This window comes from Pleurodeles waltl, chromosome 4_2 (assembly GCF_031143425.1).
Source record: "Pleurodeles waltl isolate 20211129_DDA chromosome 4_2, aPleWal1.hap1.20221129, whole genome shotgun sequence".
NCBI classification, from domain to species: Eukaryota; Metazoa; Chordata; class Amphibia; order Caudata; family Salamandridae; genus Pleurodeles; species Pleurodeles waltl.
This window is the reverse complement of record NC_090443.1, coordinates 274,660,524-274,688,264: the sequence shown is the minus strand read 5'-3', so window position 1 is coordinate 274,688,264 and position 27,741 is coordinate 274,660,524. Positions and strand designations below refer to the sequence as shown.

The window sequence follows — 27,741 nt, the reverse complement described above, 5'->3', positions numbered from 1 at the left end:
ATTTAGAGACCATTGCAAGCCTATCTTATTGTGGCTAAGCAGCACTGGATCCTCTGCCTAAAATAAGTGGATAAGAGAGAAGGATCCCAGACGTGGCGGTTGTGAGTTCACATGATTTAAAATTAGAAAAAGATCTGCCTTAAAAAGATTAAATAGGTGCGGTGCCAGCACACATCCTTGCTTCAAGCTGGAATACATGGGAATTTCCCTTGAGAGCTTTGTACCATCACCAATTTGTAGCTGAACCCATATATCTGAATATTATAGTATTATCACCTTTACCAGGGAATCTGGGAGGCCCCATAGCTTTAACTTACTCCGAATCAATTGCCTATTAACCCAATCAAATGCGGCTTTAAAGTCATTGAATGCTAGATAAAGATTATTCTTTAGCCGTAAACATGCTCTCCAAGAAAAGATATCACAAGTATGCTATCTGTTGTCCCCACTCCATTCCTAAATCCTGTTTGATTGAAGTGGATAATTTTGTTACTTTAGGACCAATCCACCAGATCTGTAAGGACCAGCGAGGCGAAATACTTTGCCTCCATGTCAAGGAGGACTATGACCCTATAGTTACCTTGGTTAGCCCTGTCCACTCCCTTATAGATTGGATGAATAATAGAACCATGCCAGGACTCTGGAATAATGCCAATTTATCTAATTTCTTGGTATAAAGATCTTAAAACCCCTGACCAAAATACAGCATCCTCCTTGAAAATGGCTTGTGATAAGCCACTTGGGTTTGGGGCCCCATCTTAACAAGCCTTCATCAGAACACAACCAATTTCTGCATTTGTGAGATTCTCCTCGACCTCAAGTTGGCCTTAAGAACATTGGCCCTCATTATGACCTAGGCGGGCGGTTTCAGCCACCCGCCAAGATCTGACCGCCGGGCGGCCGCCAATTCAGCCGCACTCCCGCCTCGGTCATTTTGGAGCCGGCGGTGTTGTGGTCGTGAGACGGGTGCAGTTGCACCCGTTGCGCTTTTCACTGTCTGCATGCCAGTGGCATGGGCAGTGCAGGGACCCACAAGGGACGCGCTTCCCTGTACCGCCAGCCTTTTCCTGGCGGTCGAGGACTCGTAATCCCCTGGGCAGCGCAGGCGGATTATCACCGCCAGGGCAAATGTGGCGGGAAACTGCCAGCCCCGGCGGCGCAAAATACACAAGATTGCACCGCCAGCCTGTTGCCAGTGCAATCGCCAAAACAGCCCTGGCGGTCTTTGACCGCCAGGATTGTAATGACCCCCATTGTGTTCAAGATACTATCTTTCCCCTTGCCAGTTCATAAAGATCACTTATTTGTAGGTTGCAATCCAGTCAATGTGATGGTGAGGAAGGTGCTGGACACTGGCTTAGATTTGGGGCCTTATTAAGAGTCTGTTTGTGGTGGCAGTCGGACCGCCGCACTCTAGGAGCTCTGACTACCACAATACGACCTAGGAGGTTGGACTGCTATGGGACTGCTGTCACCGCCGAGAACATGGTTACTGACTAGCTGACGGCAGTTGGACTCATGGTCAGCCACGGGGGGCACTGAACTCAGCATAGTCATGCTAATCATGTCTCCTGTTTCCTCCAGCCTTTTCATGGTGGGGACCCTGGAATGGAAAGGCTGGCAGAAACACAGTGCTGGGGAATACAGGGGGGGTCCTGCACTGCCCATACCCATGGCAGGGGCAATGCAGGCCCCCTGGCCAGCACTCTTGGAATGCACACTGTCTGCCTTGCAGACAGTGCACACTTCAAGGGTGTTGTTGTGCTATGGTATTGGCCTCGGCTCTCTTAGGGGAGCCGAAACCAATACTGTAGCACTGACCGATGGGAACGTCATAATAGGATGTTCCCACCAGTCAGCCCGATGGGAACATGGTAATACGACTGGGGTGAGGTGGCTGGGTTGATGGTGGTCTCACCCCTAGTGTGTAGTGCTCCTTAAGGGAGCCGAGACCAATGCCATAGCTCTGTTGCCACCGGCCTGACCGGCGGAAACATCATAATACTACTCCAATTTAAACCATTTTGAGCAAGACGCTAAAACATGTGTTCAGTATTACTGCAGGACAAAACAATGTTTTTCAAAATGAAAAACAGCAATAAGAATCAAATAAATGCAACTCATATATATTTTTTAATTTAACATAAATACACCAAGAGTGAATCTAAAGCAATATAAAGTAATGCACAAAAATATGAGCAACATTTAAAAATAAATAAAATATTGCATTACATAAATTGTATAATATGTTTTTAAAGTAACCAAAATAATATTATAATTGAAATATTTGTAAATTATTATTTTAATTTTCCAATACACATTTACTAACAATATACATATTTTAAAAATTACAAACTATCACATTATATATATTCTTAATACCATTAACAAATATTTGTATTTTAAAAAAACGTAATTATTAAAATGTCTTAATGTAAATTAAACAAATCACAATATATACATGCAATAAGTACACATGTACACAAAACTAAAATATATTTTAGACACATAAATAAAAATAAAAAATAATAATTGTTGTAGAACTATAGAAAACATTCAACCAATTTACCAAAAAAATCAAACTTTGCATTTGAAAATGTATTTAACAAAATACAAATACAACATGCACATATACAATATTAAATAAAATACAAATGTAATATAAAATACTTCAGAAAACTCCCCACAATATTGCAATAAATAACATTATGTATAATGATGTTTCAGTAAACACTTTACTTTACAATGCTAATAAAAACATGACAAAAACTGATATACTTCAGTATATATGTCCACAATATTTTGACATCACAATGTTTCTTCCACAATATTTTTATATCACAATTTTATTATTCAATATGATGCCCAACCACCTGACCAATTATGAAATAATTAGGGACAGCACACGTGCTGGCATTATTATCAAATATTGATCATGCCATGGAGTACATGCAAGTATTTTCATTACACTCCTAGCTCCGAAAACTAGCGGCAACGTTTATGGAGAACATTTTACTATTAGAAGTGGCATAAAGTGATGTATACATTTTAGTACTATTTGTGTTATCTGTGTTCTATCTACGTCAGAGGTACCATTAGATGATGTAAAGAAATGGGTGGGAACACATGATTTATACCAAACTAGATGCAGTTTTGTTTTTCACTGTAAGCATATGTGTCAGTTGCACACAAACACGTAGATGAACAGAATCACATAACATTGTGATCATGTGGCAATACTTAGATCAGAACACAGCTCTTTTAATGCAAAACTGAGTCTATAGCTACACTAAACACTACTTCCGCTTCTGCACATGAGCCAGCATAAGGGAGTATGATATACATACTTGCCTCGATGCATTGATAAATGTCACAATAAACGGGTGCGTAAGTGGTGCTAGGGGTACAGCAAAGGAAGAGTATTTTCATCTTATATTAGAGGCTGAATTTTCATCATCAAATTTTGGGCAAAAAAAATTCTAAATACATTAGGATTGCACATTTACTTTGTCCAAATGCTAAGGGCCTAATTATGCATCTGGTGGACAGGAACATGCGTCCGCCAAACTCCCGACAGGGTGGCTGCTGCCATAGTGGTGAACACTCCACCGGACCTATTAGGAGTTTCCCTTTGGGCTGACAGGCGGAAACTGAAGTTTCCGCCCATCAGCCTAGTGTGAAACTGGCAGCAGCATTGTCTCCTGCTCGAAATCGAGCTGACGGTAATGGTGAGCCTGCAGAGTGCACCAGCACCCTCACAATGTTCACTGTCTGCATAGCAGACAGTGAACATTGCGATGGTGCTGGGCAGAGGGATCCCTGCACTGCCCATGCCAAGTGGCAGAGTGGCCCCCTACACCTTTTCTCTACCAGAGTTTTCCTGATGGTAAAACCACTTTGAAAAGGCTGGCGGAGAATGAGGTGGTAATCAGCAGGGCGGCACTGCATGCAGTGACGCCCAGGCTGACTGCGACCTCCATCTGTAGTCAACCCATTGGGATCACCGATCCCGGCGGAGAAGGCAGAATCCTGGCAGTCTGATCGCCAGGATCTTAATGTGGCATTCGAACCGCCAAAGCAGCAGCAGTCCTGACTACCACCGCAAGGCTGGCGGTCTCAAGACCACCAGCCTTGTAATGAGGCCCTAAATCAGGCTGTATGCATGAATTATTCTATTTGCTGCTCCATATTGCTGGACATTACAGATATCTTGCTATTTCTTCTAGGTTTTCCACTATGTGAAGAATGTGCATTTTAAGACCACAACAGGCCGAGGCATGTTTTTCGATGCTAATGGTGACTCCCCGGTGGCATTTGATATCTTGAACTGGCAACTTTATGCAGATGACACCAGCAAATTTTTGAAAGTTGGCAACTACGACGCTGCTTCTCCAGACGCTGAGAAGCTGCTTATCAATGTGAGCTCCATCCTCTGGGGTGAGGGCTCCTCTCAGGTGAGAAACAAACACTGCAAATGGGATAATGTGACCTCTGTCTATATGAATACAGAAACTACAGCAGAAACCAAAAATATACAGAATACGCTATAAAAGCAGCTGCAAATGGCTCCCTCCCAGACAGTACAGTAATTTTAATCTCAGCGTCCTGTCTACTTGTTTATGTACAGGAGAACTTTAAATTCCTGATTAGGGCAATTTTTAAAGTAACTGGTTTTAATATGTTGGCAAATTGTTCCCCTTAGAACTCCATCTCTGTAACCTTAATTAGAAGCCTTTAATTTTCATTTAGTACATATGTGCTTGAACACTGCAAAATAGTCAAGGTGAGCTGGACAGAATGGACAGCCAAGATATGGTCCAGGAGAGTATGAAATATGCCTCTGACATTTTTCTTACTAGACATCATGATTAAGGTGTGTTCAGTCTAGCAGGACAGAGGGAGGCTGGTATAGGAGTGCCTCAAGGGTGCCATCCCATCATGGATAACATCTGCTTTGGCTGCCTATGAGATAAGTAATAGTCTTGAGAAGCTTCGGGAGGGGCTTTCATCCATAGTCACATCACGTGCACCAGTGCCCTATAAGCTGGATTTTAGTGTGACAGAACTTTTTCTTTTGCCTTTTTAATTTTTAATTTTGCACTCTAGTCAGATGACAATAGAAGAGCACTTGATACCCTAGATTAACAATGCCAGAGATGCACTACATAAAGAGTACAAGGAACATATAAGTACCTTGGGAATTAACAAATTAACTGAGGGCCTAGTGCATGAAGGACGTCATACTCTTAATTGCTGTCACTAAATTTCTCTTTGGAAATATTTTTGGTTCTGATTTATTTATAATGCTGACATTCATTTTGAGGTGCATCATATGTGCAGACAAAGGGCAGAACATGTTATAAAAATGGGCCCAAGAGCAGCATTAATTTCTTGAAGCAGGATTGACTGCTCCTCAGCCTACACAAGGTTTTCTTCATGACTCATAGTGTCATGAGTCTTAAATAGTGCTCTTTCTACCACGTTTAGGATGAAGCCAATTTTAGATGAATCAGCCTCACCAGTTCTCGCTAGTGATAGCAAATTTAAATTGTACATTAAACGTAGAATGTGCTTGGTATGGACCATATATGCGTGAAACCTTTCTATACAGAGGAATATATGTATATTTACTAAGGGGCGTGCAGAAATTCATGACACACATCCTATTTAGACCAAATAGTCGAGGCTAAATCTAAGAGGAAAAAACATTTTAGATAGTTAAAGAACTGGCATATCTGGTGGCAGCTAATAGGACTTTCATTCATACTCAGACACTGTGGGACCTGTTAACAATGGTAAATGTACACCTGAGTAAATCAACATGTGTGAATTTGTCCATGCACTTTGGAATAAATGTACTACTTTTGATTATTCACTGTTTCTGAGTGTAAATTTACTCCAAAGTGTGGACTGTAGGAAAGTACCATCTTGCCTGGCATGTTACCCCCATATTTTACTGTATATATGTTGTTTTAGTCTATGCGTCATTGCGACCCTGCCAGGCAGGGCCCCAGTTCTCATAAGTATGTGCCCTGTATGTGTTCCCTGTGTGATGCCTGACTGTCTCACTGAGGCTCTGCTAACCAGAACCTCAGTGGTTATGCTCTCTCGGCTTTCCAAATTTGTCACTAACAGGCTAGTGACTAAATTGACCAATTCACATTGGCATACTGGTACACCCATGTAATTCCCCAGTATATGGTACTGAGGTACCCAGGGTATTGGAGCTCCAGGAGATCCCTATGGGCTGCAGCATTTCTTTTTCCACCCATAGGGAGCTATGACAATTCTTACACAGGCCTGCCATTGCAGCCTGCGTGAAATAACATCCACATTATTTCACAGCCATTTACCACTTCACTTAAGTAACTTATTAGTGTGTGGGCACCCTGGCACTAGCCAAGGTGCCCCCACATCGTTCAGGGCAAATTCCCCGGACTTTGTGAGTGCGGGACACCATTACACGCGTGCACTGTACATAGGTCACTACCTATGTATAGCCTCACAATGGTAACTCCGAACATGGCCATGTAACATGTCTAAGATCATGGAATTGTCACCCCAATGCCATTCTGGCATTGGGGGGACAATTCCATGATCCCCCCGGTCTCTAGCATAGTACCTGGGTACTGCCAAACTGCCTTTCCGGGCTCTCCACTGCAGCTGCTGCTGCTGCCAACCCCTCATACAGGTTTCTGCCCCCCTGGGGTCTGGGCAGCCCTGGCCCAGGAAGGCAGAACAAAGCACTTCCTCTGAGAGAGGGTGTAACACCCTCTCCCTTTGGAAATAGGTGTGAGGGCTGGGGAGGAGTAGCCTCCCCCAGCCTCTGGAAATGCTTTGATGGGCACAGATGGTGCACATCTCTGCATAAGCCAGTCTACACCGGTTCAGGGATCCCCCAGCCCTGCTCTGGCGCAAAACTGGACAAAGGAAAGAGGAGTGATCACTCCCCTGACCTGCACCTCCAAGGGGAGGTGCCCAGAGCTCCTCCAGTGTGTCCCAGACCACTGCCATCTTGGAAACAGAGGTGTTTGGGGCACACTGGACTGCTCTGAGTGGCCAGTGCCAGCAGGTGATGTCAGAGGCTCCTTCTGATAGGCTCTTACCTCTCTTGATAGCCAATCCTCCTTCCTAGGTAGCCAAACCTCCTTTTCTGACTATTTAGGATCTCTCTTTTGGGGATCTCACCAGATAACGAATGCAAGAGCTCATCAGAGTTCCTCTGCATCTCCCTCTTCACCTTCTGCCAAAGGATCGACCGCTGACTGCTCAGGACTCCTGCAAAACCGCAACAAAGTAGCAAGACGACTCCTAGCAACCTTGTATCGCTTCATCCTGCAGGCTTTCTCGACTGTTTCCAGGTGGTGCATGCTCTGGGGGTAGCCTGCTTCCTCTCTGCACCAGGAGCTCTGAAGAAATCTCCAGTGGGTTGATGGAATCTTCCCCCTGCAACTGCAGGCACAAAAAGACTGCATCACTGGTCCTCTGGGTCCCCTCTCAGCATGATGAGCGTGGTGCCTGGAACTCAGCAACTCCGTCCAAGTGACTCCCACAGTCCAGCAACTCTTCAGGACAAGTTTGGTGGAGGTAAGTCCTTGCCTCCCCACGCTAGACTGCATTGCTTGGCACCGTCTGATTTGCAGCTGCTCCAGCTCCTGTGCACTCTTCCAGGATTTCCTTTGTGCACAGCCAAGCCTGCGTCCCCGACACTCCTTCCTGCAGTGCACAACCTTCTGAGTTGTCATCCGGCATCGTGGGACTCCCTTTTGTGACTTCGGATGGACTCCGGTTCACTTTTCTTCCAAGTGCCTGTTCAGGTACTTCTGCGGGTGCAGCCTGCTTCTGTGAGGTCTCCCTGAGTTGCTGGGTGCCTCCTCTGTCTCCCCCTCCAAGTGGCAACATCCTGGTCCCTCCTGGGCCACAGCAGCACCCAAAAACCTCTACTGCAACCCTTGCAGCTAGCAAGGCTTGTTTCTGGTCTTTCTACATGGGAACACCTATGCAAGCTTTATCGTGATGTGGGACATCCATCCTCCAAAGGAAAAGTTCCTAGCTCTCTTCTTTCTTGCAGAACTCCAAGCTTCTTCCAACAGGTGGCAGCTTCCTTGCACCCTCACTTGGCATTTCCTGGGATCCTGCCCACTCTCGACACTGACGCGACTATTGGACTTGGTCCCCTTGTCTTACAGGTACTCAGGTCCGGAAATCCACTGTTGTTGCATTGCTGGTATATGTTCTTCCTGCAGAATCCCCCTATCATGACTTCTGTGCTCTCTGGGGGTAGTAGGTGCACTTTACACCTACCTTTCAGGGTCTTGGGGTGGGCTATTTTTCTAACCCTCACTGTTTTCTTACAGTCCCAGTGACCCTCTACAAGCTCACATAGGTGTGGGGTCCATTTGTGGTTCGCATTCCACTTTTGGAGTATATGGTTTGTGTTGCCCCTATACTTATGTGCTCCTATTTCAATCTACTGTAACTTTACACTGCTTGCATTTGGTTTGTGTACATATATCTTGTGTATATTATCCTCATACTGAGGGTATTCAATGAGATACTTTTGGCATATTGTCATAAAAATAAAGTACCTTTATTTTTAGTACTTCTGTGTATTGTGTTTTCTTATGAGATTGTGCATATGACACCAGTGGTATAGTAGGAGCTTTACATGTCTCCTAGTTCAGCCTAAGCTGATTTGCCATAGCTACCTTCCATCAGCCTAAGCTGCTAGAAACACCTCGTCTACACTAATAAGAGATAACTGGACCTAGCACAAGATGTAAGTACCTCTGGTACCCACTATAAGCCAGGCCATCCTCCTACATGGACTTACATGTCTCTACCCCCTAAAACCTGGGGTGGAGCCAAAGTGTAAAGTTACTTCTTGTAGCTTCTGACACATAGATGGAGATCTCTGCCACCTTGTTGGAGATTTTCACCATTGCGGTGATCTCTGGCAGTGCTCCTTTTTGGAAAGAATAGGGCAAATTATCAAAGTTTAATAATTGAAAAATATATATTTTATTTATTTTATTGTGAAATATAAATAACAAAAAATAAAATAAAATATTTTTACCATAGAGCTAATAATATAAAATAATTGGGCACATTACCTCTGTAAATAAATATTTACTAACCTTTCAATAATTTAAATATATTAATTTACATTCTAAATATTAATGCTAAAATAAAATAAAAACATCCTACCTAACAATTTTAGTTTTCATTAGTATTTAATGAATGCAATTAAAATTGTGTTTAATTAATGTAAATTATATTTTATTGTTTAATAAAAATTAGACATTTTAATGTATTTTTTAATACATTAGCTATGATTTTTTTTCAACTAATAACATTATTAATTTGGAAATATTTTTAAGGCATATACACACACACACAATTTATATGTTGAAATGACTTAAATATTTTAACATTATTTTCTAGGGATTGTTTATTAAGTCCAAGCCATCATTTTCTATGGGAGTATCTTATAGTACCACCTATGAGTCACCTTGTGTGGTGCTAGATTTAGAGCCTAATAACGACATTGGCAGTCCTAGGAGGTCCATGCAGCGATTGTGGTCGGCCAACCGCAGTCATGGCAGTCCAACTGCCTCATTACACCCATGGTGGTCAGACCGCCAGGGAGCTGCCCTTCCCGCCAGGAGCATGGGTCCTGATGAGCTGACGTCGTCAGAATCATGGTCAGCCACGGCGGCGCTGAGTTCTGCGCAGCTGCGCTGATCATGAGCCCAGTTTCTGCCAGCCTTTTCATGGTGGGGACTCCCACTACGAAAAGGCTGGCGAAACACAGGGCGGGGTCCCCTCTTACCAGCATCCTCGGAATGCCCTCTGTCTGCTTTACAGACAGTGCGTAGTCCGAGGGTGCTGTAGTGCTACAGTATTTGCCTCAGCTCCCTTCAGGGAGCCAAAACCAATACCATAGCACTGTTCCCACCAGACTGACTGTTCCCACCGGGCTGACTGGGGGGAACATCATAATATGATGTTCCTGCCGGTCAGCCCTGTGGTAACATTGTAAAATGATGGGGGTGAGGAAGCCGGCTTGATGGCCACCTCATCCCCTTGAGTTTGGCAGTTGGGTTGTCCAACAGCCAAACTCTTAATGAGACTCTTACTCCAAGGATGGACTGGAGTGCATTTACAATATTTTCAACTGTAGGGCAGAGGTAACTTTCGAAGTGTCATTTTTCAGTAGCAATGAACGTAGGGCCTCACTACGAGGCTGGCGTTCTTGAGACCTTCAGCTTTATGGTGGAGGTTGGACCGCAGCACTCCAGGAGGTCCGACCATCACATTATGACCCTGGTGGTTAGACCACCAGCAGACTGCCTTCCCCACCAGGAACATGGTTCCAGACGGGCTGACTGCAGTTGGACTCATGGTCAGCCATGGAGATACTGAGTTCAGCACTGCTGTGCTGATCACAAGTCCCCATTCCGCCATCCTTTTTATGGCAGTTCAACCATCATGACAAATGCTGGTGAAAAGGAAGTGCTGGAAGCCACGGGGGGCTGCACTGCCCACAACCATGCTGTGGGCAGTGCAGGGGCCATCCTTCCCAGCATCCACAGAATGTGCACTGTCTGCTTTGCAGAAAGTGCACTATCGGAGGGTGCTGTTGTGCTATGGTATTGGCCTCAACTCCCTTAGGGGAGCCGAAACCAAGACTGTAACACTGTTCCCTCCGGGCTGACCGACGGGAACATCATAATAGGATGTTCCCACCGGTCAGCCCGATGGGAACACGGTAATATGACGGGTGAGGTGGCTGGGTTGATGGTGGTCTCATCCCTGCAAGTTTAGCAGCAGGCTCGTCCAACTGCTAAACTGGTAATGAGGGCATTAGTCTTTTGTGGGTGGGTCTTTGTTGTAGTAGTACCGTCCCTAAACTCCTCCTCACTGCTCATTAAGTCTCTGCTTATCCTTCCCAAAAACCCTCACATTTACTAGTAAATATTCCTCATTTTCCACTACTCCCCCTACCTCCTTTTACGTTTACTACTAGGGCCCTCATTAATAGAAGCCCAATTAATTGCAATATGTGCAGTGACTCTCCTTTTATTGCACACATCACAGTTAAGGATTTTGTGATACATATTGCCAGGTCAAGCCTGCCAATATTTATCAGGGGAAAATGGCTGGGATATACTGGAAAATGCAAATTTCGGTGCAGTACGAATCAACATCTGGATGTTATTCCCCAAAAGACCAAATTGACTTGTATTTATTGCTACAATAAATTCTGGCTTGGTGTATAAATATCTCACTGCTTACTCGACCGCTTGTAATGAAGGCCTAAGTAGTAATCAAATCAAATCAAATCAAATCATTAACATTTATAAAGCGCGCTACTCACCCGTGCGGGTCTCAAGGCGCTAGGAGGGAAAGGGGGGGTTATCGCTGCTCGAACAGCCAAGTCTTTAGGAGTCTCCGGAAAGCGGAGTGGTCCTGGGTGGTCCTGAGGCTGGTGGGGAGGGAGTTCCAGGTCTTGGCCGCCAGGAAGGAGAAGGATCTCCCACCCGCCGTGGAGCGGCGGGTGCGAGGGACGGCAGCAAGTGCGAGGCCAGCGGAGCGGAGGGGGCGGGTGGGGACGTAGAAGCTGAGGCGTCTGTTGAGGTATTCCGGTCCCTTGTTGTGGAGGGCTTTGTGTGCGTGGGTGAGAAGACGGAAGGTGATCCTTTTGCTGACTGGGAGCCAATGCAGGTGTCTCAGGTGTGCGGAGATGTGGCTGTTGCGGGGTACATCGAGGATGAGGCGGGCCGAGGCGTTTTGGATGCGTTGCAGGCGGTTTTGGAGTTTGGCGGTGGTCCCGGCGTAGAGGGTGTTGCCGTAGTCCAGGCGACTCGTGACAAGGGCGTGGGTCACGGTTTTTCTGGTGTCGGCGGGGATCCAGCGGAAGATCTTGCGGAGCATGCGGAGAGTGAGGAAGCAGGCGGAGGACACGGCGTTGACTTGCTTGGTCATGGTGAGAAGAGGGTCCAAGATGAAGCCGAGGTTGCGGGCGTGGTCTGCGGGGGTCGGTGCGGTGCCGAGGGCCGTGGGCCACCAGGAGTCGTCCCAGGCGGACGGGGTGTTGCCGAGGATGAGGACTTCCGTTTTTTCAGAGTTCAGCTTTAGGCGGCTGAGCCTCATCCAATCTGCGACGTCCTTCATACCCTCTTGTAGGTTGGTCTTGGCGCTGGCGGGGTCCTTGGTGAGGGAGAGTACAAGTTGGGTGTCGTCGGCGTAGGAGGTGATGATGATGTCGTGCTTGCGTACGATGTCGGCGAGGGGGCTCATGTAGACATTGAAGAGTGTCGGGCTGAGCGATGAGCCTTGAGGTACGCCGCAGATGATCTTGGTGGGTTCTGAGCGAAACGGAGGGAGGTAAACTCTTTGGGAGCGGTTAGCGAGGAAGGAGGCGATCCAGTCCAGGGCCTGGCCTTGGATCCCGGTGGAGCGTAGGCGGGTGATTAGGGTGCGGTGACAGACGGTGTCAAAGGCAGCCGAGAGGTCGAGGCGAATGAGGGCGACTGTTTCACCGTTGTCCATCAGGGTTCTGATGTCGTCTGTGACTGAGATGAGGGCGGTTTCCGTGCTGTGGTTGGTTCGGAATCCGGTTTGTGAAGGGTCGAGCAGGTTGTAAGCTTGCATGTGCAGAGATCTGTCCATAGAAAGTAAAAAAGAGGTGGAGATTTCCAACTGTAGGTTTGTGAATCGCATTGTGTAGTAACTAAGTTGTTCTACAGTAGAGCTAATTTACTTGCAAAAAAATTGAATTTCCAAATCGGTCCTGTGTGACTTATTTGATAAGGCAGCATTAGGAATCCCAGTTAGGGTAGTCACATACTTCTGCATGACAAAGTTGTTTCCTTCCACTCTGCAATTGGTAATCTTTGACACTATTTAAAAGCAACTTCCCTATAATCTCAAGTTTTTAAATTGTTTCTCACACTATTCTTGTCTTGTTAGGTTGATGAAGTGTCTTATTGTAGGGCATTGCTGTCCTACCATTGCTGCTTGCTTCTCCTAAAATATCTATAATTTTGAGGCTGGTCATTACAGTTTTTAAACATACTTCTAATACACCAGCTACTAAGATTAAACAGGAGACACAGCCACTTCCATGAATTTCAAGGCAATAACTACACGTCCAGTAGCTATAAAGTGTTTACAGGCTCACACAGCAGTGGAATAACATTTTATAAAATTTAAGAATAGGCTTATGGTATTTTACATTCATATCACATGGGGATTTGTCCCAACCAAGGCATGTTGACTTTCTTTGTGGCTGTGCTGGATAATCAGTGTAAGAAGCATTGCCACTGGCTTGGTTGTGCTGGACTTATCTGTTCCGTTTTGCACTCACCTGTGAAATGGAATTTGTTTTCGAAAGCACTTTTTTCTGTGGTTTATACCTTTTCTATCAGGATGCTTAGAAATGTGTTTGTCTCTGTGTGAATGTAAAATTAAAGGTCTTTTGACCGTGGTTTTCACAGAAACTTCTGGTCTGCTCCATGTGTATTTTGAGATGGTTATCTGTATTTGCTGGTATCATGCATCCCATTTCACTAATAATGATATGATAGATTCAGCTCATTCTCCAGCTTATATGCTCTAGCTTTAAGTCCAAGACTTCCTCTGAGTGCCTGGTGGAGAGCCACAGGATAGGGTTTGATTTGAGAAAAGCCAAGATGATGTTAGTAGGGAAACGTAAAGTCATATGTGAATCTTTCATTCATTTTTTCAAAGCTAGAGGAATGACCAAAGCCACTGAAGGTAGTAAGGCAACTAAGGTTTCATACTGTCTTCTGAACAAACAGATCTTATTTTATAGCTGAAAACATTACAGAAGATTCTGCCTTAATTTACTTCTTGAGACTGCACTATTGCAATGAGGGCACCTGTGGGCTCCAGATTAGACTAAACATTTTTGAAGTATGTTGGTCTGATCAACTGAGTCCATTTTTCACCAGCCCTGTAGCAAGACTTTCGACTGATGCCAAAAACAAGTTTAAGCAACATTTGTTTTTATTTAAAAACCATTCAGATATCTAAAAGGCTTTAAGGACCTGAGATAAACAATTTGTGAGCATTCAAATCAATAGAAAGCAGCCAGATTTGTAATGATTGCAGAATAGGAATGTGTTTAATACTTTCATGAAAGGTAGGTGGTAACCAGTCAATAGGAAATATAAGGCCAGATTTTTTCAGAGCGTGTGGCCTGGAATGAAAAGGAACATCCTCCAGTTGAGGCCTTTTTGATTTGTGGAATACACAGTTGATGTTGATTACACAAGTGCAATTAACATATTGGAGAGTAATGAGGAAGAAGCTTTCTAACTCTGATCTTTCATGATCCTAATAACTTCTGTTGGTCATACAGAAGGACTCAGAGTAAATCCTTCAAGCCATGATCACATTTGCTGCACACTATCTTCATTGCCGAATTTAGTACATGATAACGAATCAATAATTTATTGGCATGCTCCATTATTAGCAGTTAAAATAGTCTAGTAGTCAAAGCACATAACCCAACACCAACAAGGTATGAACATTTTTGGAAGGAAAAAGAGGGCTTTCCTCAAAACGCAGAACAAATAAAAAACAGGAGCTGGTCAGTGCTCAAACTCATACCTATAGTGAAGCTTGTTGGTTCAAATCTACCCTCCAAGTTACCATTAAGAGCAGGAAAAAGGAATGTTTCCATAGAGGGAATGCTGTCCGTGTGACCATAGTGTGTTCCATAATCAACGGCTCTGTTGTCTTCACAATGAGTTTGAGGGAGTCATGAACCATCTACCAATGCCTGGCCACTGAACAACCCTAAGCTTCAACAAACAATATTGTGAAGTCAGATAAATGGCAGATATAAATGATGAATAGGATAGGAGATATGAATGCACCCCACAAAGCACTGCTACCTTCAGGTATTTAATAGTGGAAATGATAGCACTTGGAACCCTTACTGAACAGCGCCTCTAACACTGATATCTGGGCGAACCCCTCATTGTCCACCATGTCAAAACCAGTGAAGAGATCCAGAAAACGTTGTAGCTGTGTCACCCTACTTCAGTATGCATCTAACCTTATCCTGGATCATGTTCCATATGCCCGAGTCAAGAATATTGAATTTTTCAAGGTAAATTGATACCTGCTTTACACCTAGCATATATCAAAGTATTATGGTGATAGTTATTGTCACTTGGATCCAAATTAGCCTTTACAAGAAGGAAGACACCACACAAATGTTTTAATGATTATGGAATAGTAACAAGGGATTCATCCTGTGACTTTCCTTCTCGATCAGTATGTATATTGATTGAACAATGACAATGAGGTCTTATATGGACTTCCTTTAAGAATATCTGAAAAGCCTTGAGAAAGCCCCAGGTACAAATACCATTAGGGGCGAAACACGTGTCGGCGTTTGCTCTGGCGTTTGTTCATCTCTTATGTTCTTCACATGAATCTTCATTCGTCTTGCACTCAAAATAAATCTTTCACTGGATGCAGCAACTTGCCTGATGTGTCACTCTAGATTTGAACTGCGAAAAGCAAGATATGAACTAATCAATGTTTAAATGGGTTTACCTAATTTTTGCTGTTCAACTTCATATACTGAGGTCACTTCAAAAGGGGTCCAAACCTCATTGGTAACCCATATTGCTTACATTCGGGCATTGAGTAAGAGAGTGCCGGGCCCTCTCTGCATTATACCACACAAATGTTCCACTAGTCAGGCACCACTGCTAAAGGTCAGGCTTAAACCGAAAGAAGTTATTTTGTTGGCCACACACAAAGCCAGCTTCCAAAGAGTAGATACTAAACAAGGACTGTAGGAACTTGGCTTGCTTCGAAGAATCACAGAAAGAATTTACTTTCCTGAAGTAAAGGTAAAGCTCTCCCAAAAAAGGACTACGGTCAATGTTTTCCACCAACCCCCATCAGGCAGCAGAGATAACTATTTTTGAAACATGGAACACCGACAAACATGTCTTTCTCAGTCCACAGCAAGCTACCATACATCTTCATCTCTCTTGTGGCCTGGCAAGTGGGTTTGCAAAATAACATCTTTTTTTAGACAATGGTGGTCATTACAACCCTGGCGGACAGTGTTAAAGCGGTGGTAAGACCGCCAACAGGCCGGCGGTGAAAAATTTGCAATTACAACTGTGGTGGAAACCGCCAACATAGACAGCCACTTTAACACTCCGACCGCCACGGCGGTACAAACAAACAGCGTGGCGGTCACCGCCAACAGACAGGCGGAAAACAATGTACTGCCCACACTATTATGAGAGGCCAATCCGCCACCTTTTCCAGGGCGGATTCACTGCGGATAAAAACACGGCGGAAACAGGAATTTTGAAGGGAAAATGCTCACCTCTACACACCCCACGAGGAACGAGGACACCATGGACCCAGAACTCCAAATTCTACCTGCGATAGTCTTCCTGCTCCTGTACCAGGAGCACGAACGCCGGCGGCGAAGACCATGGTGAGTACTGCACCTACAACACAGGGGAGGGGGGAGGCAAAAAACAGGGACACACACACGCAACACCCCCACCCTCACCCTCGCCCACTACAACACACATACTAATACATGTTGATACATTACAGTGACACACCCCAAGCCCCCCGGAAGACTACAAAGACAAAAGGATATGATTGTAACCATTGTAATCTATTAAAATCCAGTACTCCAAAACATATATACACAATAAACAAATATATACACCAATAATACAAGTCCAGGTATTGCACCATTTATAGTCCGTGGACCACTGGGCCCAAAATGGATGGGCGAGGCCCACACCCGATTCCAGATCAAAACAGAAAGAACACTGCAGGGGCATCAGATAGAAATACAACAGGCACCTCAGGGGGAACGGAAGGGGGGGCACCTCAGCCGGATGAGTGCACACCGCCAGATCCACAAGGGGGCCCAATGCCCACTGTTCAATCCTGGGGAGTGCAAAGCCACAGTCTCTCAAGTCCCACAAGTGGGTGGCTTGCCCACTGCCATATCCTGTAGAGTGCAAAGCCACAGTCTCTCAAGTCTCACAAGTGGGTGGGTTGCCCACTGTTCAATCCTGGTGAGTGCAAAGCCACAGTCTCTCAAGTCTCTACAGTGGGTGGCTTGCCCACTGTTCAATCCTGGGGAGTGCAAAGCCACAGTCTCTCAAGTGGATAACAGTCTCCTTTGGTTCTGGAGGGGGACTGGTGCGCAGAGTGCTTCATCCTATGAAGGACAGATGTAGTGGATGGATGTCTCCACTGGTTCTGGAGGGGGACTGGTGCCCAGAGTGCTTCATCCTGTGAAGGACAGAGGTAGTGGATGGATGTCTCCACTGGTTCTGGAGGGGGACTGGGCCCCAGAGTGCATTACTCACCCCGTGACGGACCCAGTTGCGTCAGTGCCCCTACCGCTCATGGGCTAACGGTGCTTGAGTTGGCGGTGCCCTGTGCAGCGGTGCTTGAGTTGTCAGTGCCCTGTGCAGCGATGCTTGAGTTGGCGGTGCCCTGTGCAGCGGTGCTTGAGTTGGCGGAGCCCTGTTCAGTGGTGCTTGAGTTGGCGGTCCTTCATGGCCCAGCGGGGCTTGTGCTGGTGGTCCTTCATGGCCCAGCGGGGCTTGTGCTGGCGGTCCTTCATAGCCCAGCGGTGCTTGTGCTGCTGGTCCTTCATGGCCCAGCGGGGCTTGTGCTGGCAGGGCCCTCCTGGGCAGCTGGGCTGGAGCTGGCGGGGCCCTCCTGGGCAGCTGGGCTGGGGCTGGCGGTGGCCTCCTGGCAGCTGGGCTGGGGCTGGCGGGGACCTCCTGGACAGCTGGGCTGGGGCTGGGGGGGCCCTCCTGGGCAGCGGGGCTTGTGCTGGCGGTGGCCTCCTGGGCAGCTGGGCTGGGGCTGGGGCTGGGGCTGGCGGTGGCCTCCTGGGCAGCTGTGCTGGGGCAGGTGGGGCCCTCCTGGGCAGCGGGGATGATGGCGGTCTTCTCCGCCGTGCTGCTCTTCCCAGACTCGCCGGGTTTCTTGTGGCCCTTCCCCACCTTGGAAGGTGTAACAGCTGACTCCACAATCCCACCGGGAACCCTGGGAGCCGCTTTGGTGGCTGGAGTCATCCCCATCTCCCACCGGCACTGGCCAACTTCTGATGCTTCACAGGGGGGGAACTGGCTGTGCTGTGGCTCCCTGCCACACTGGCTGTCCTGGTGGCCGGTGCACTCCACATACCTGTGACAACAGGCACCACTGGTCCCGGAGATGTTGTGGCTGAGGTGCTACTTCGGGACCCATGAGATGGACGGGGTGGGGGAGGTGTGGGAAAAAGGTCAAGGCTGGACAGGAAAATTCTTTTGGACACACTGGGACGGGTAGCTGGAGGGGGTTTGGGAGTGGAGGAAGAGGTGGTGGTGGTAGGAGGTGAACGTTTGGTGACTTTGGGTGCAGGTGCATGCGCTGGAGGCTGTCGTGAGGTCGATGGCTGTTGGGTGGGTGGGTGCCTGTGTTTGTGTATCTTGGGAGGGGTCGTCACAGACACACTGGGAGAGGACACAGGGGATGTGTGAATGGTAGTGGGGGTAGTGACTGAAAGTGAGCGGGGTGTGCTGGTGGGTGTGCTGGTGATGGCCGTAGTGGCTGTAGAGGTAGTGCATGCAGGTGTGTGTGTAGACGAGACTAGGAGGGAGGAGGGAGACGACGAGGAGGGGGACACAGTGGAGGCTGTGGATGTTGGTGTGTCTGCATGTGTGTGATGCTTGCGTGAGTGCCTGTGGGATGTGTGGTGCTTATGTTTGCCTGAGCTTCCCTTGTGTGGTGAGGTGTGTGCAGTCTGGTCTGATGGTGTGCTTGGGATAGGCAGAGGTAAAGGGGATTGGGTCTGGATGGAGGAAGTTGGAGGGGGCAGGCTAGAGACGGGGATAATGGCTGCCATCAGTGCTGAGGCCAGAGTTTGAAAAGCTCGGTGAAGGGCCGCCTGACCAGAATGAATGCCCTCCAGGAATGCGTTAGTTTGTTGCAACTGCCTTTCTACACCCTGGATGGCATTCAAAATGGTAGACTGCCCAACAGTGAGGGACCTGAGGAGGACTTGGGATGATGACTGCCAAGACCTATTTGACATGGTTAAGTCAGAAAAGATGAATGCTAAGGCGTTGTGTGCGGATGACCCGAGTGTACCTTGTACCATCACAATGGATGCTAGCAAATATGGACTGGGTGCGGTTTTGACAGAAAACACTACTAAGGGAGAAGTTACCAATAGCTTTGCATCTGGGCTGCTTTGTGAGCTTGAGTTAAGCCTCTCTGTTATAGAAAAGGAGTTATTGGTGTGATACTGAGAGAGTGAAAAATTCAGAAGTTATGTGTGTGGTAGAAGGTTCATTATGCAGACAGATCACAAGCCACTCATTTACATTTTAGGTGGTGACAGAGATAAATATGCTACCCCACACATAGGGCCTGATTACAACTTTGGCAGAGGGGGTTAATCCGTCCCAAATGTGACGGATATCCCGCCCATTGTATTACAAGTTCCATAGGATATAATGGACTCGTAATACGGCGGGTGGGATATCCGTCACATTTGGGACGGATTAACCCCCTGCACCAAAATTGTAATAAGGCCCATAGTCTGGCTTACCACTAAATTACTACAGTATGATGCTGATGTTAAAGACATTGTGGATAAAATAAAATGTCACTGCAGATTTGCTGTTGAGGTTGTCTGTGTGTGATCCAGGCACGGTAGATCCTGAAGTGACATGCATTGTTGCACTAACAGATGTTTTAAACATTAAAGCATGAGATGAAGTGGAGTGGAAAAAGTCTATGGAAAAAGATGCTGTGTTAGAGCAGGCCAATGAGCTCATTGTGAATAGGTAGCCCAAGGCAAGGGATGTGTGCTCTGACATTTAACCATTCTGTAAGATGGCATAGGGACTTTCCATATAAGACGATGTTGGAATGAGAGGTGACAAGTGTGTACTTAACAATACTATGGGGGTCATTCTGACCCCGGCGGGCGGCAGGAGCCGCCCGCCTGGAGGGAACCGCCGGAATACCGCTGCGCGGTCAAAAGACCGCCGCGGGTATTCTGGGTTTCCCACTGGGCTGGCGGGCGACCGCCAAAAGGCCGCCCGCCAGCCCAGTGGGAAACACCCCTCCATGAGGATGCCGGCTCCGAATGGAGCCGGCGGAGTGGAGGATGTGCGACGGGTGCAGTGGCACCCGTCGCGTATTTCAGTATCTGCAAAGCAGACACTGAAATACAAAGTGGGGCCCTCTTATGGGATGGCATGGGCACTGCAGGGGCCCCCAGGGGCCCCACGACACCCCTCACCGCCATCCTGTTCCTGGCGGACGGAACCGCCAGGAACAGGATGGCGGTGAGGGGGTCGGAATCCCCCCTTGCTGCGCCGCCATGGGGGATTCCCGGGGCAGCGGAAAAGCGGCGGGAGACCGCCGGTTTTCCTGTTCTGACCGTGGCCAAACCACCGCGGTCAGAATGCCCTGCGGGGCACCGCCAGCCTGTTGGCGGTGCTCCCGCCGACCGGACCGCCGGGGTCGGAATGGCCCCCTATATGTGCTTTGTTGGAAGGACATCTAGAGTCAACTCCGACAAAAAGAAGGGTTAGAGCTCATTATTGGTGGCCCTATATGGATATATATATATATATATATATATATATATATATATATATATATATATATATATATATATATATATGTAGTAAAGGAGTATGTGGTGTGTATCAGGGCAGAGAAAAGGCTTAAGGTAGTGACACCACCATTTCAACCCATTCAATTACCTGAAAGGCCAGAGGTCAAAGTGGGAAAAGATATGGTGGGCCCTTTCAATTTCCTACCCTACCTTCAGCAGTATGCATTTGTGCTCATGGACTACCATAGCAAGTGGGCTAATTTTGATTTTTTCTCAACACTCACAGCTGCTAATGCAGTGTAATATGTACCATGGAAATTGAGATAATGTCTGTCACAGGCTGAAGTTCATTTGGGTAAATATGTACCACTGACAACATGCTACGTAGGTCAACCAGTGAAAAATAGAATTATATGCACCATGAAAATTGAGATAATGTCTGTCATAGGCTAAAGTTCATGTAGGGCCCCTATTCCGGGTTCATGGAATGAGGCTACGATTGCACTAATTCTGAAATCGGGAAAGAGTCCGCTTAAGTGTGAGTCTTATAGGCCTATCTCCTTGCTGAATTGTGATTATAAGATATTTGCTAAAATTCTTTCTGACAGACTCAGCAGAGTGGTGGGTCGATTAATCCATCCAGATCAGAAAGGATTTATCAAGGGTAGATTTCTACACAAATTGACGTATGATCTGGTGGGGGCAATAGATATGGCCACATCTTTTGAAAGACCTTTGGCTGTAGTTACCCTGGATGCAATGAAGGCCTTCGATAGAGTGAACTGGAAATACTTAGCTTTCATTTTGAGTTGGTCTAGGAGAAAATGTCTGTGGAACGATAGGTCTTATATATAAAGATCCCATTGCAAGAGTCTTAGTGAATGGCAATCTTACAGAGTCTTTGAAGATCACGAGGGGCACTAGTCAGGGATGCCCTCTTTCCCCGCTGTTGTTTGACTTGTATATAGAGCCACTGGTTATAAAAATAAGAGGTAATTCGGTTATTGTACCCTTCAATTGTAATGGATGGGTGAAAAAGGTGGCCCTGTATGCTGATGACCTCTTAGTATATACAGCGGATATATTATCTGCCTTGGCCATGCTACTGATCTTAGCTGAAGACTTTGGTAAAGTGTCGGGGTTTCGGGTGAATACTGAGAAAACAGAGGCTATGGCATGGAATCATAAGTCGGTGGAACGAATACAACTGAAGAGAGAAATTAGATATTTAGGGATTTCATTTGCACAAGACATTTATCAGCTTGCAAAGACAAATCTAAAGCCAGTGGTAGAGGAAGAGTGCAGATCTCTTCAGAGCTGGATGTATCTCTCCCTGACATTGGTTGGGAGGGTTAATTCGGTAAAAATGATGATTCTGCCCAAAGTAAATTTTCTGTATAGCTCTATACCCTTACTAATGCACAAGCAGTATTTGCTAAAGCTTTAACAGGCTATTTCTTCCTTTATTTGGGCATCAAAAGGCCCTAGGATCTCATGGAAAAAATTGAGGAGAGAGAGAGAAAAAGGGGGATTGGCTCTTCTGGATTTAAACTATTATGCTTGGGCATTCCAAATGAACCCCGTAATAATGCTGTTTTCTATTCCTGACATCTTGGCTATTGGTGTAATGTTTGAAGCTATGCTGGGCGCTGTCAATGGAGCCTCTAAGGGATACCTTTACAAATTTGGAGATCCAAAATTCTTCAAAAAGATAAAATTGAAAACCCTCTGCGACCTTGTGGCAACTTGGTATCATTTGAGGGTTGCAGCGGGAGTCAGCTATTACAGCCCCTATGCTCCGATTTAGGACTCCCCTGTACTCCTGAATGCTTAAAAGACATCTTAGCACTGCCACTGAAGAAGGCAGGTATAGTGACCTGTGGGGATCTATTTAGCGAAGGAGTGGTAATCTCCCTGGAGGACCTTGAGGTTAAGCTGAGGGGGTGCTTTCTCTAGACTGAAAAATGCTCAAATAAAAGGCTGGTTACCGGAATCTCGAGTATCATTTGGGGCCACCGGCTTTTTGGAGGAGTGTGTGTTAGCAGAGTCCCCCAGACTCAAGCGGGTTTCAAAATGGTATTGGGAGATATTAGAAGGATGGATGGGGAATTTACACTGCCCGTCTACCTTTGGGGGAAGGTTATGCTGCAAGGAAAAGTTGTACAGTGGTGGGAATCCTCTATGCTGACTCTGTTTAAAATAGTAAAGCAAGCGTCTATGCGGAGGAACCATCTGTTCACTATACATAGAGCATACTTATCCCCAGGAAGGCTCTCTAAAATAGATAGTAACAAGGCAATTAAATGCCCTAAATGTGACTTACAGCTTGCTTCTGATATACATATGTTTTACGAGTGTCCAGTGATGGAGCTCTTCTGGAAAGATCTGTGTAACTTTTTCTCTAGTATGTTGGGAAAGAAAATTCCGGTAACTCTCCTTCTGATTATTTTTGGGCAGACACAAGGGGTAGGTGGTGAAAGTCACAATGGACATAAAGCTCATAAGAACTTAATTTTCTATTCTATCTTGGCGGCCAGGAGGGAAATATGTCAAAAATGGACTGTGAATGCCACTCCTCTTCTCAAGGATTGGCTGCTGGCCCTCTCCTATATTGCAAGAATGGATATTGTGGTGGGAGGCTCAATTAAGAGGAAAGGGGAAATGTGGGCCCTTTTGCTCAATTGGCAAGGAGGCTAAGTATGGCCTTTTTGCAATAGGGAGGGTATAAAGTGAGGTCTTGTATACTAACGTCTAATTATTATTTCTCCTCCTCCCCCTCTTTCATTAGACTGACTGGTGTGGATATTCTATCTACAGTTCGATGTCTATATGAGAGTAAATGGAGGCTCCTTGGCATGATCAGCTTCCCTCTGGAAATGATGCAAAGATCAACTATGGGGCTGATATAGGAGTTTTTGTGAGGTGTATGAGGACAGAAAAAAAGAGTCTCTATAGTTGAGAGACTCCAAAGTGTGAATGCCAGGAAGTAATAGGTAGAGGGTCTCCCCTTCTTCAGTGGGCCATTACTGTAGGTTTGGCAGCTCCCCAGCAGTCCCATAGGTGTTTGCTTCTGTTTGGTGTTGCAGCACTGGTGTTCTCACCCCCAATAGCACTGTAGGGAGATATAGTGGTATGGCATAGTCTAAAATAGTCTGAATGCTCCCACCACATTCTTTCAAAACGGCTAGATGCACAGACAATACCACCAAGTGTGTTTAAGGTCTCCCAATGCATTACAACCCTCTAGTATTTCAGACTAATAAGAGGTAAAAACATATAAAGCTTGGTTGAATAGCAATACCAGTCCAATATCAATTTATAATGGGCCTCTCTGCCTAGTATACTGCATACATTTTGATAAGTCTCTCCAAACATGTGGCCATTGACCATCTAACAAAACCACACCAACCAGGCCTTGCCACTTGTGTCTCTATGGTGATATGGGGTATGTAAGTGTAAGATTATTCACTTTGATCCTGTTCTTGTCTCATGAGATTTTTAATGGGAGGTAATTACCTAGTGGCAGTGTACCTCCACTCCAACTTTCATCGTCAAATGTCATTGTTGCAGATAGTGAAATCTATCTTTCTCATCTAAATGAATTTCTATTTTACACTTTTCAAAAGATTTGATCATCCCCCCCACTCCCACTGCCCATTATGGAAAAGATTAGAAATCAAAGACAGTCAACACTGCACTGTGGAGAAAAAGAACCAGAATGGATTAAAGTGTATGGGTGTTTGTGTGGGGAAGTATACGTAGTCAAACACAGATGCTTATTTAGGATATCCCCAACAAATAGTGTTGTACATGCCTACTACTTCAATATCCATCTGTACCCATGCTTTTTCTGATGCTCTGATACTTTATTCCATAACTCTAAGTTGGGCAGCCTTTCTTGGGGCTGGCACAATCATTTATACAAGACTCTTTTCCATATGTTTTCCAGCAGTTTTTTTCAAAAATAAAGTGTGATTGGTATGGTGTGGAAAAGAGATAAAATCTTAGATAACACTGTCAATTTCGTAGAACTTTTCTGCCTATCCAGGAGATGGGCATCTACTCTCACCTATTCAGTTCTTCTCTCAGTCTTGACACTGTGGAGGGGAAGTTTGTTTTAATTAATTCCCATTGTCATGAACAATAGTGACCCCCAAATGTTTAATTGACTTTGCAGCCCAGCAAAACAGTGTAGATTGTATAAGAATATTTATATCTGTTTAGTGAACTGTCAGATTCAATATTTCAGATTTTGACATATTGGGGGTCATTACAACCCTGGCCGATGGTGTTAAAGGTGCGGTAATACCGCAAACAGGCCGGCGGACAAAAAAAATGACCGTGGTGGCAGACAATGTACCGCCCACAGTATCACAACCCGCCAATCCGCCACCTTTTCCGGGGCTGAATCACCGTGGATAAAAACACGGCGGAAATAGCTTTTGCAATGGGAAAACGCTCACCTTCTACACATCCTACGAGGAAGGAGGACACCATGGAGCCAGAATTACAAATCCTACCTGCCCTTGTCTTCCTGCTCATTTACGAACACCAGCAACGGCGGCGGCGAAGACAACAGTGAGTACTGCACCTACGACATAGGGGAGGGGGGAGGCAAAAGTCAGGGGGACACACACGAAACACCCCCACCACCACCCTCACCCTCGCACATTATAACACACACACCAATGCATGTCAAAACATCACAGTAACAACCCACAATCCCCCCGGAAGAATGCAAAGACCAAAGGAATTCAGTCCAAAAATTGTAATGTATCAAAATACAGTTACCAAATATATACAGATATATATATACACATTCAAAAGTATATACATTACGAGAAGGAGTGCAGGTATGAACATATCAATGTCCGTGCACCACTGGTTCAAAAATGCATGGGCCAGGCCCACAATAGATACCTGTCCACAAACGGAGAGAACACGGCTGGGGCATCAGATCGAAATATAACAGGCACTTCAGGGGGATTACAGCCCCACGCCAGATCCATGACGGGGCTCCATGCCCATTGATGTATCCTGGGGAGTGCAAAGCCACAATCTCTCAAGTCTCTACAGTGGGTGGGTTGCCCACTGTTCCATCCTGGGGAGTGCAAAGCCACAGTCTCTCAAGTCTCTACAGTGGGTGGGTTGCCCACTGTTTCATCCTGGGGAGTGCAAAGCCACAGTCTCTCAAGTCTCTACAGTGGGTGGGTTGCCCACTGTGCAATCCTGGGGAGTGCAAAGCCACAGTCTCCCAAGTCTCCCAAGTGGGTGGGTTGCCCACTGTTCCATCCTGGGGAGTGCAAAGCCACAGTCTCTCAAGTCTCTACAGTGGGTGGGTTGCCCACTGTTCAATCCTGGGGAGTGCAAAGCCACAGTCTCTCAAGTCTCTACAGTGGTTGGTTTGCCCACTGTTTAATCCTGGGGAGTGCAAAGTCACAGTCTCTCAAGTGGATAACAGTCTCCACTGGTTCTGGAGGGGGAATGGTGCCCACACTGCATTAGGCTCCCCGTGACGGTTCCTGTTCCGTCACAGTCCCAGCTGTACATGGGATAATGATGCTTGATGTGGCGGTGATTCCCTTGTTCAGCAGTGCTTTGCCATGGCGGTTTCTGATCTGTTGAGCGGATCTCTGCCCTGTTCAGCGGTGCTTTGCCCTGTTCAGCGGTCTTTACCATGGCGGTGATTCCCTTGTTCAGCGGTTCTATGCCCTGTTCAGCGGTGCTGTGCCCTGTTCAGTGGTCTTCACCATGGCGGTGATTCCCTTGTTCAGCGGTGCTTTGCCATGGTGGTCTCTGACCTGTGCATTGGTGTGTGGCATGACGGTCCCTCATTGCCCAGCGGGGCTGTGGCAGCTGGGGCCCTCCTGGGCACTGACTCCGGCGGTGGTCTCCTGACCAGTGACAATACTCCTGCCCTCCTGGGCAATGACTCCGGCGGTGGTCTCCTGACCAGTGACGACGGTGCTGGCATTGGCGTCCAAGCCGCCGGGGAGGATGGCGCCCTTCTCCGCCGTGCTGCTTTCACCAGACTGTGCAGACTTCTTCTGGCCCTTCACCACCTTTGGAGGAGTCACAGCTGACTCTGCAATCCCCCTGGGACCCATGTGAGCAGTTTTGCCGCCAGGAGTCTTCACCCTGTCCCGTCGGCCACTTTCCAACTCGAGATGCTTTACAGGGGGTGGACTGGCAGTGCTTTGGCTCCGTGTCACACTGCCTGCCCTGGTGGCCGGTGTACTCCACACACCTGTAACACGCACCACTGGTACTGGAGTCTTTTTGGCTGAGGCGCAACTACGGGACTTATGAATTGGAGGGGTGGGATGGGGGCAAAGAGGTCAACGTTGCTGAGGGAGAGTTTATGACGAACACTGGGATGGGTAGCTGGAGGGGGTCTGGGAGTGGGGGAAGAGGAGGTGGTTGTAGGAGGTGTCACTTTAGGTGTTTTGGGTGCAGGTGCAGGTACTGGAGGCTGTCGTGAGGTGGATGGATGTTGGGTGTGTGGGTGCCCGCGTTTGTGTACTTTGGGAGGGGGCATCACAGACACACTGGGAGAGGACACAGGGGACGTGTAAATGGGAGTGGGGGTGGTGAGTGCTGGTGGGCAGGGTGTGGTGCTGGGTGTTCTGGTGCGAGTCCTAGTGGCTGTAGATGTAGTGCATGCAAGTGAGAGTGTAGACGACACTGGGAGGGAGGAGGGAGACGATGAGGAGCGGGACACAGTGGAGGCAGTGGATGTTGCTGTGTCTGTATGTGTGTGATGCTTGTGTGAGTGCCTGTGGGATGTGTGGTGCCTATGTTTGACTGAGCTACTTTTGTGTGTTGAGGTGTGTGCATGCTTGTCTCATGGTGTGCTTGGGGTGGGCTGGGGTACATGGGATTGGGTCTGGGTGGAGGAAGTTGGAGGGGGGAGGCTAGAGACAGGGGAATGGCTGCCATCAGTGCTGAGGCCAAAGATTGCAGGGTTCGATGAAGGGCAGCCTGACCAGAATGAATGCCATCCAGGAATACATTACCATGTTGTAACTCCCTTTCTACACCCTAGATTGCATTCACAATGGTAGACTGCCCAACAGTGA

The 27,741-nt window shown here is 46.8% G+C and overlaps 1 protein-coding gene across 1 annotated transcript in view; it reads left to right on the top strand.

Annotated features, from left to right (window-relative positions):
* Positions 1-27,741, top strand: part of LOC138293845 (extracellular calcium-sensing receptor-like) — a 224,843-nt gene that overhangs the window by 110,978 nt on the left and 86,124 nt on the right. The window contains exon 3 of the mRNA XM_069233155.1: positions 4,227-4,454. Within this exon, the coding sequence (XP_069089256.1) occupies positions 4,227-4,454 (228 nt within the window). The remainder of the gene's footprint in view (positions 1-4,226; positions 4,455-27,741) is intronic.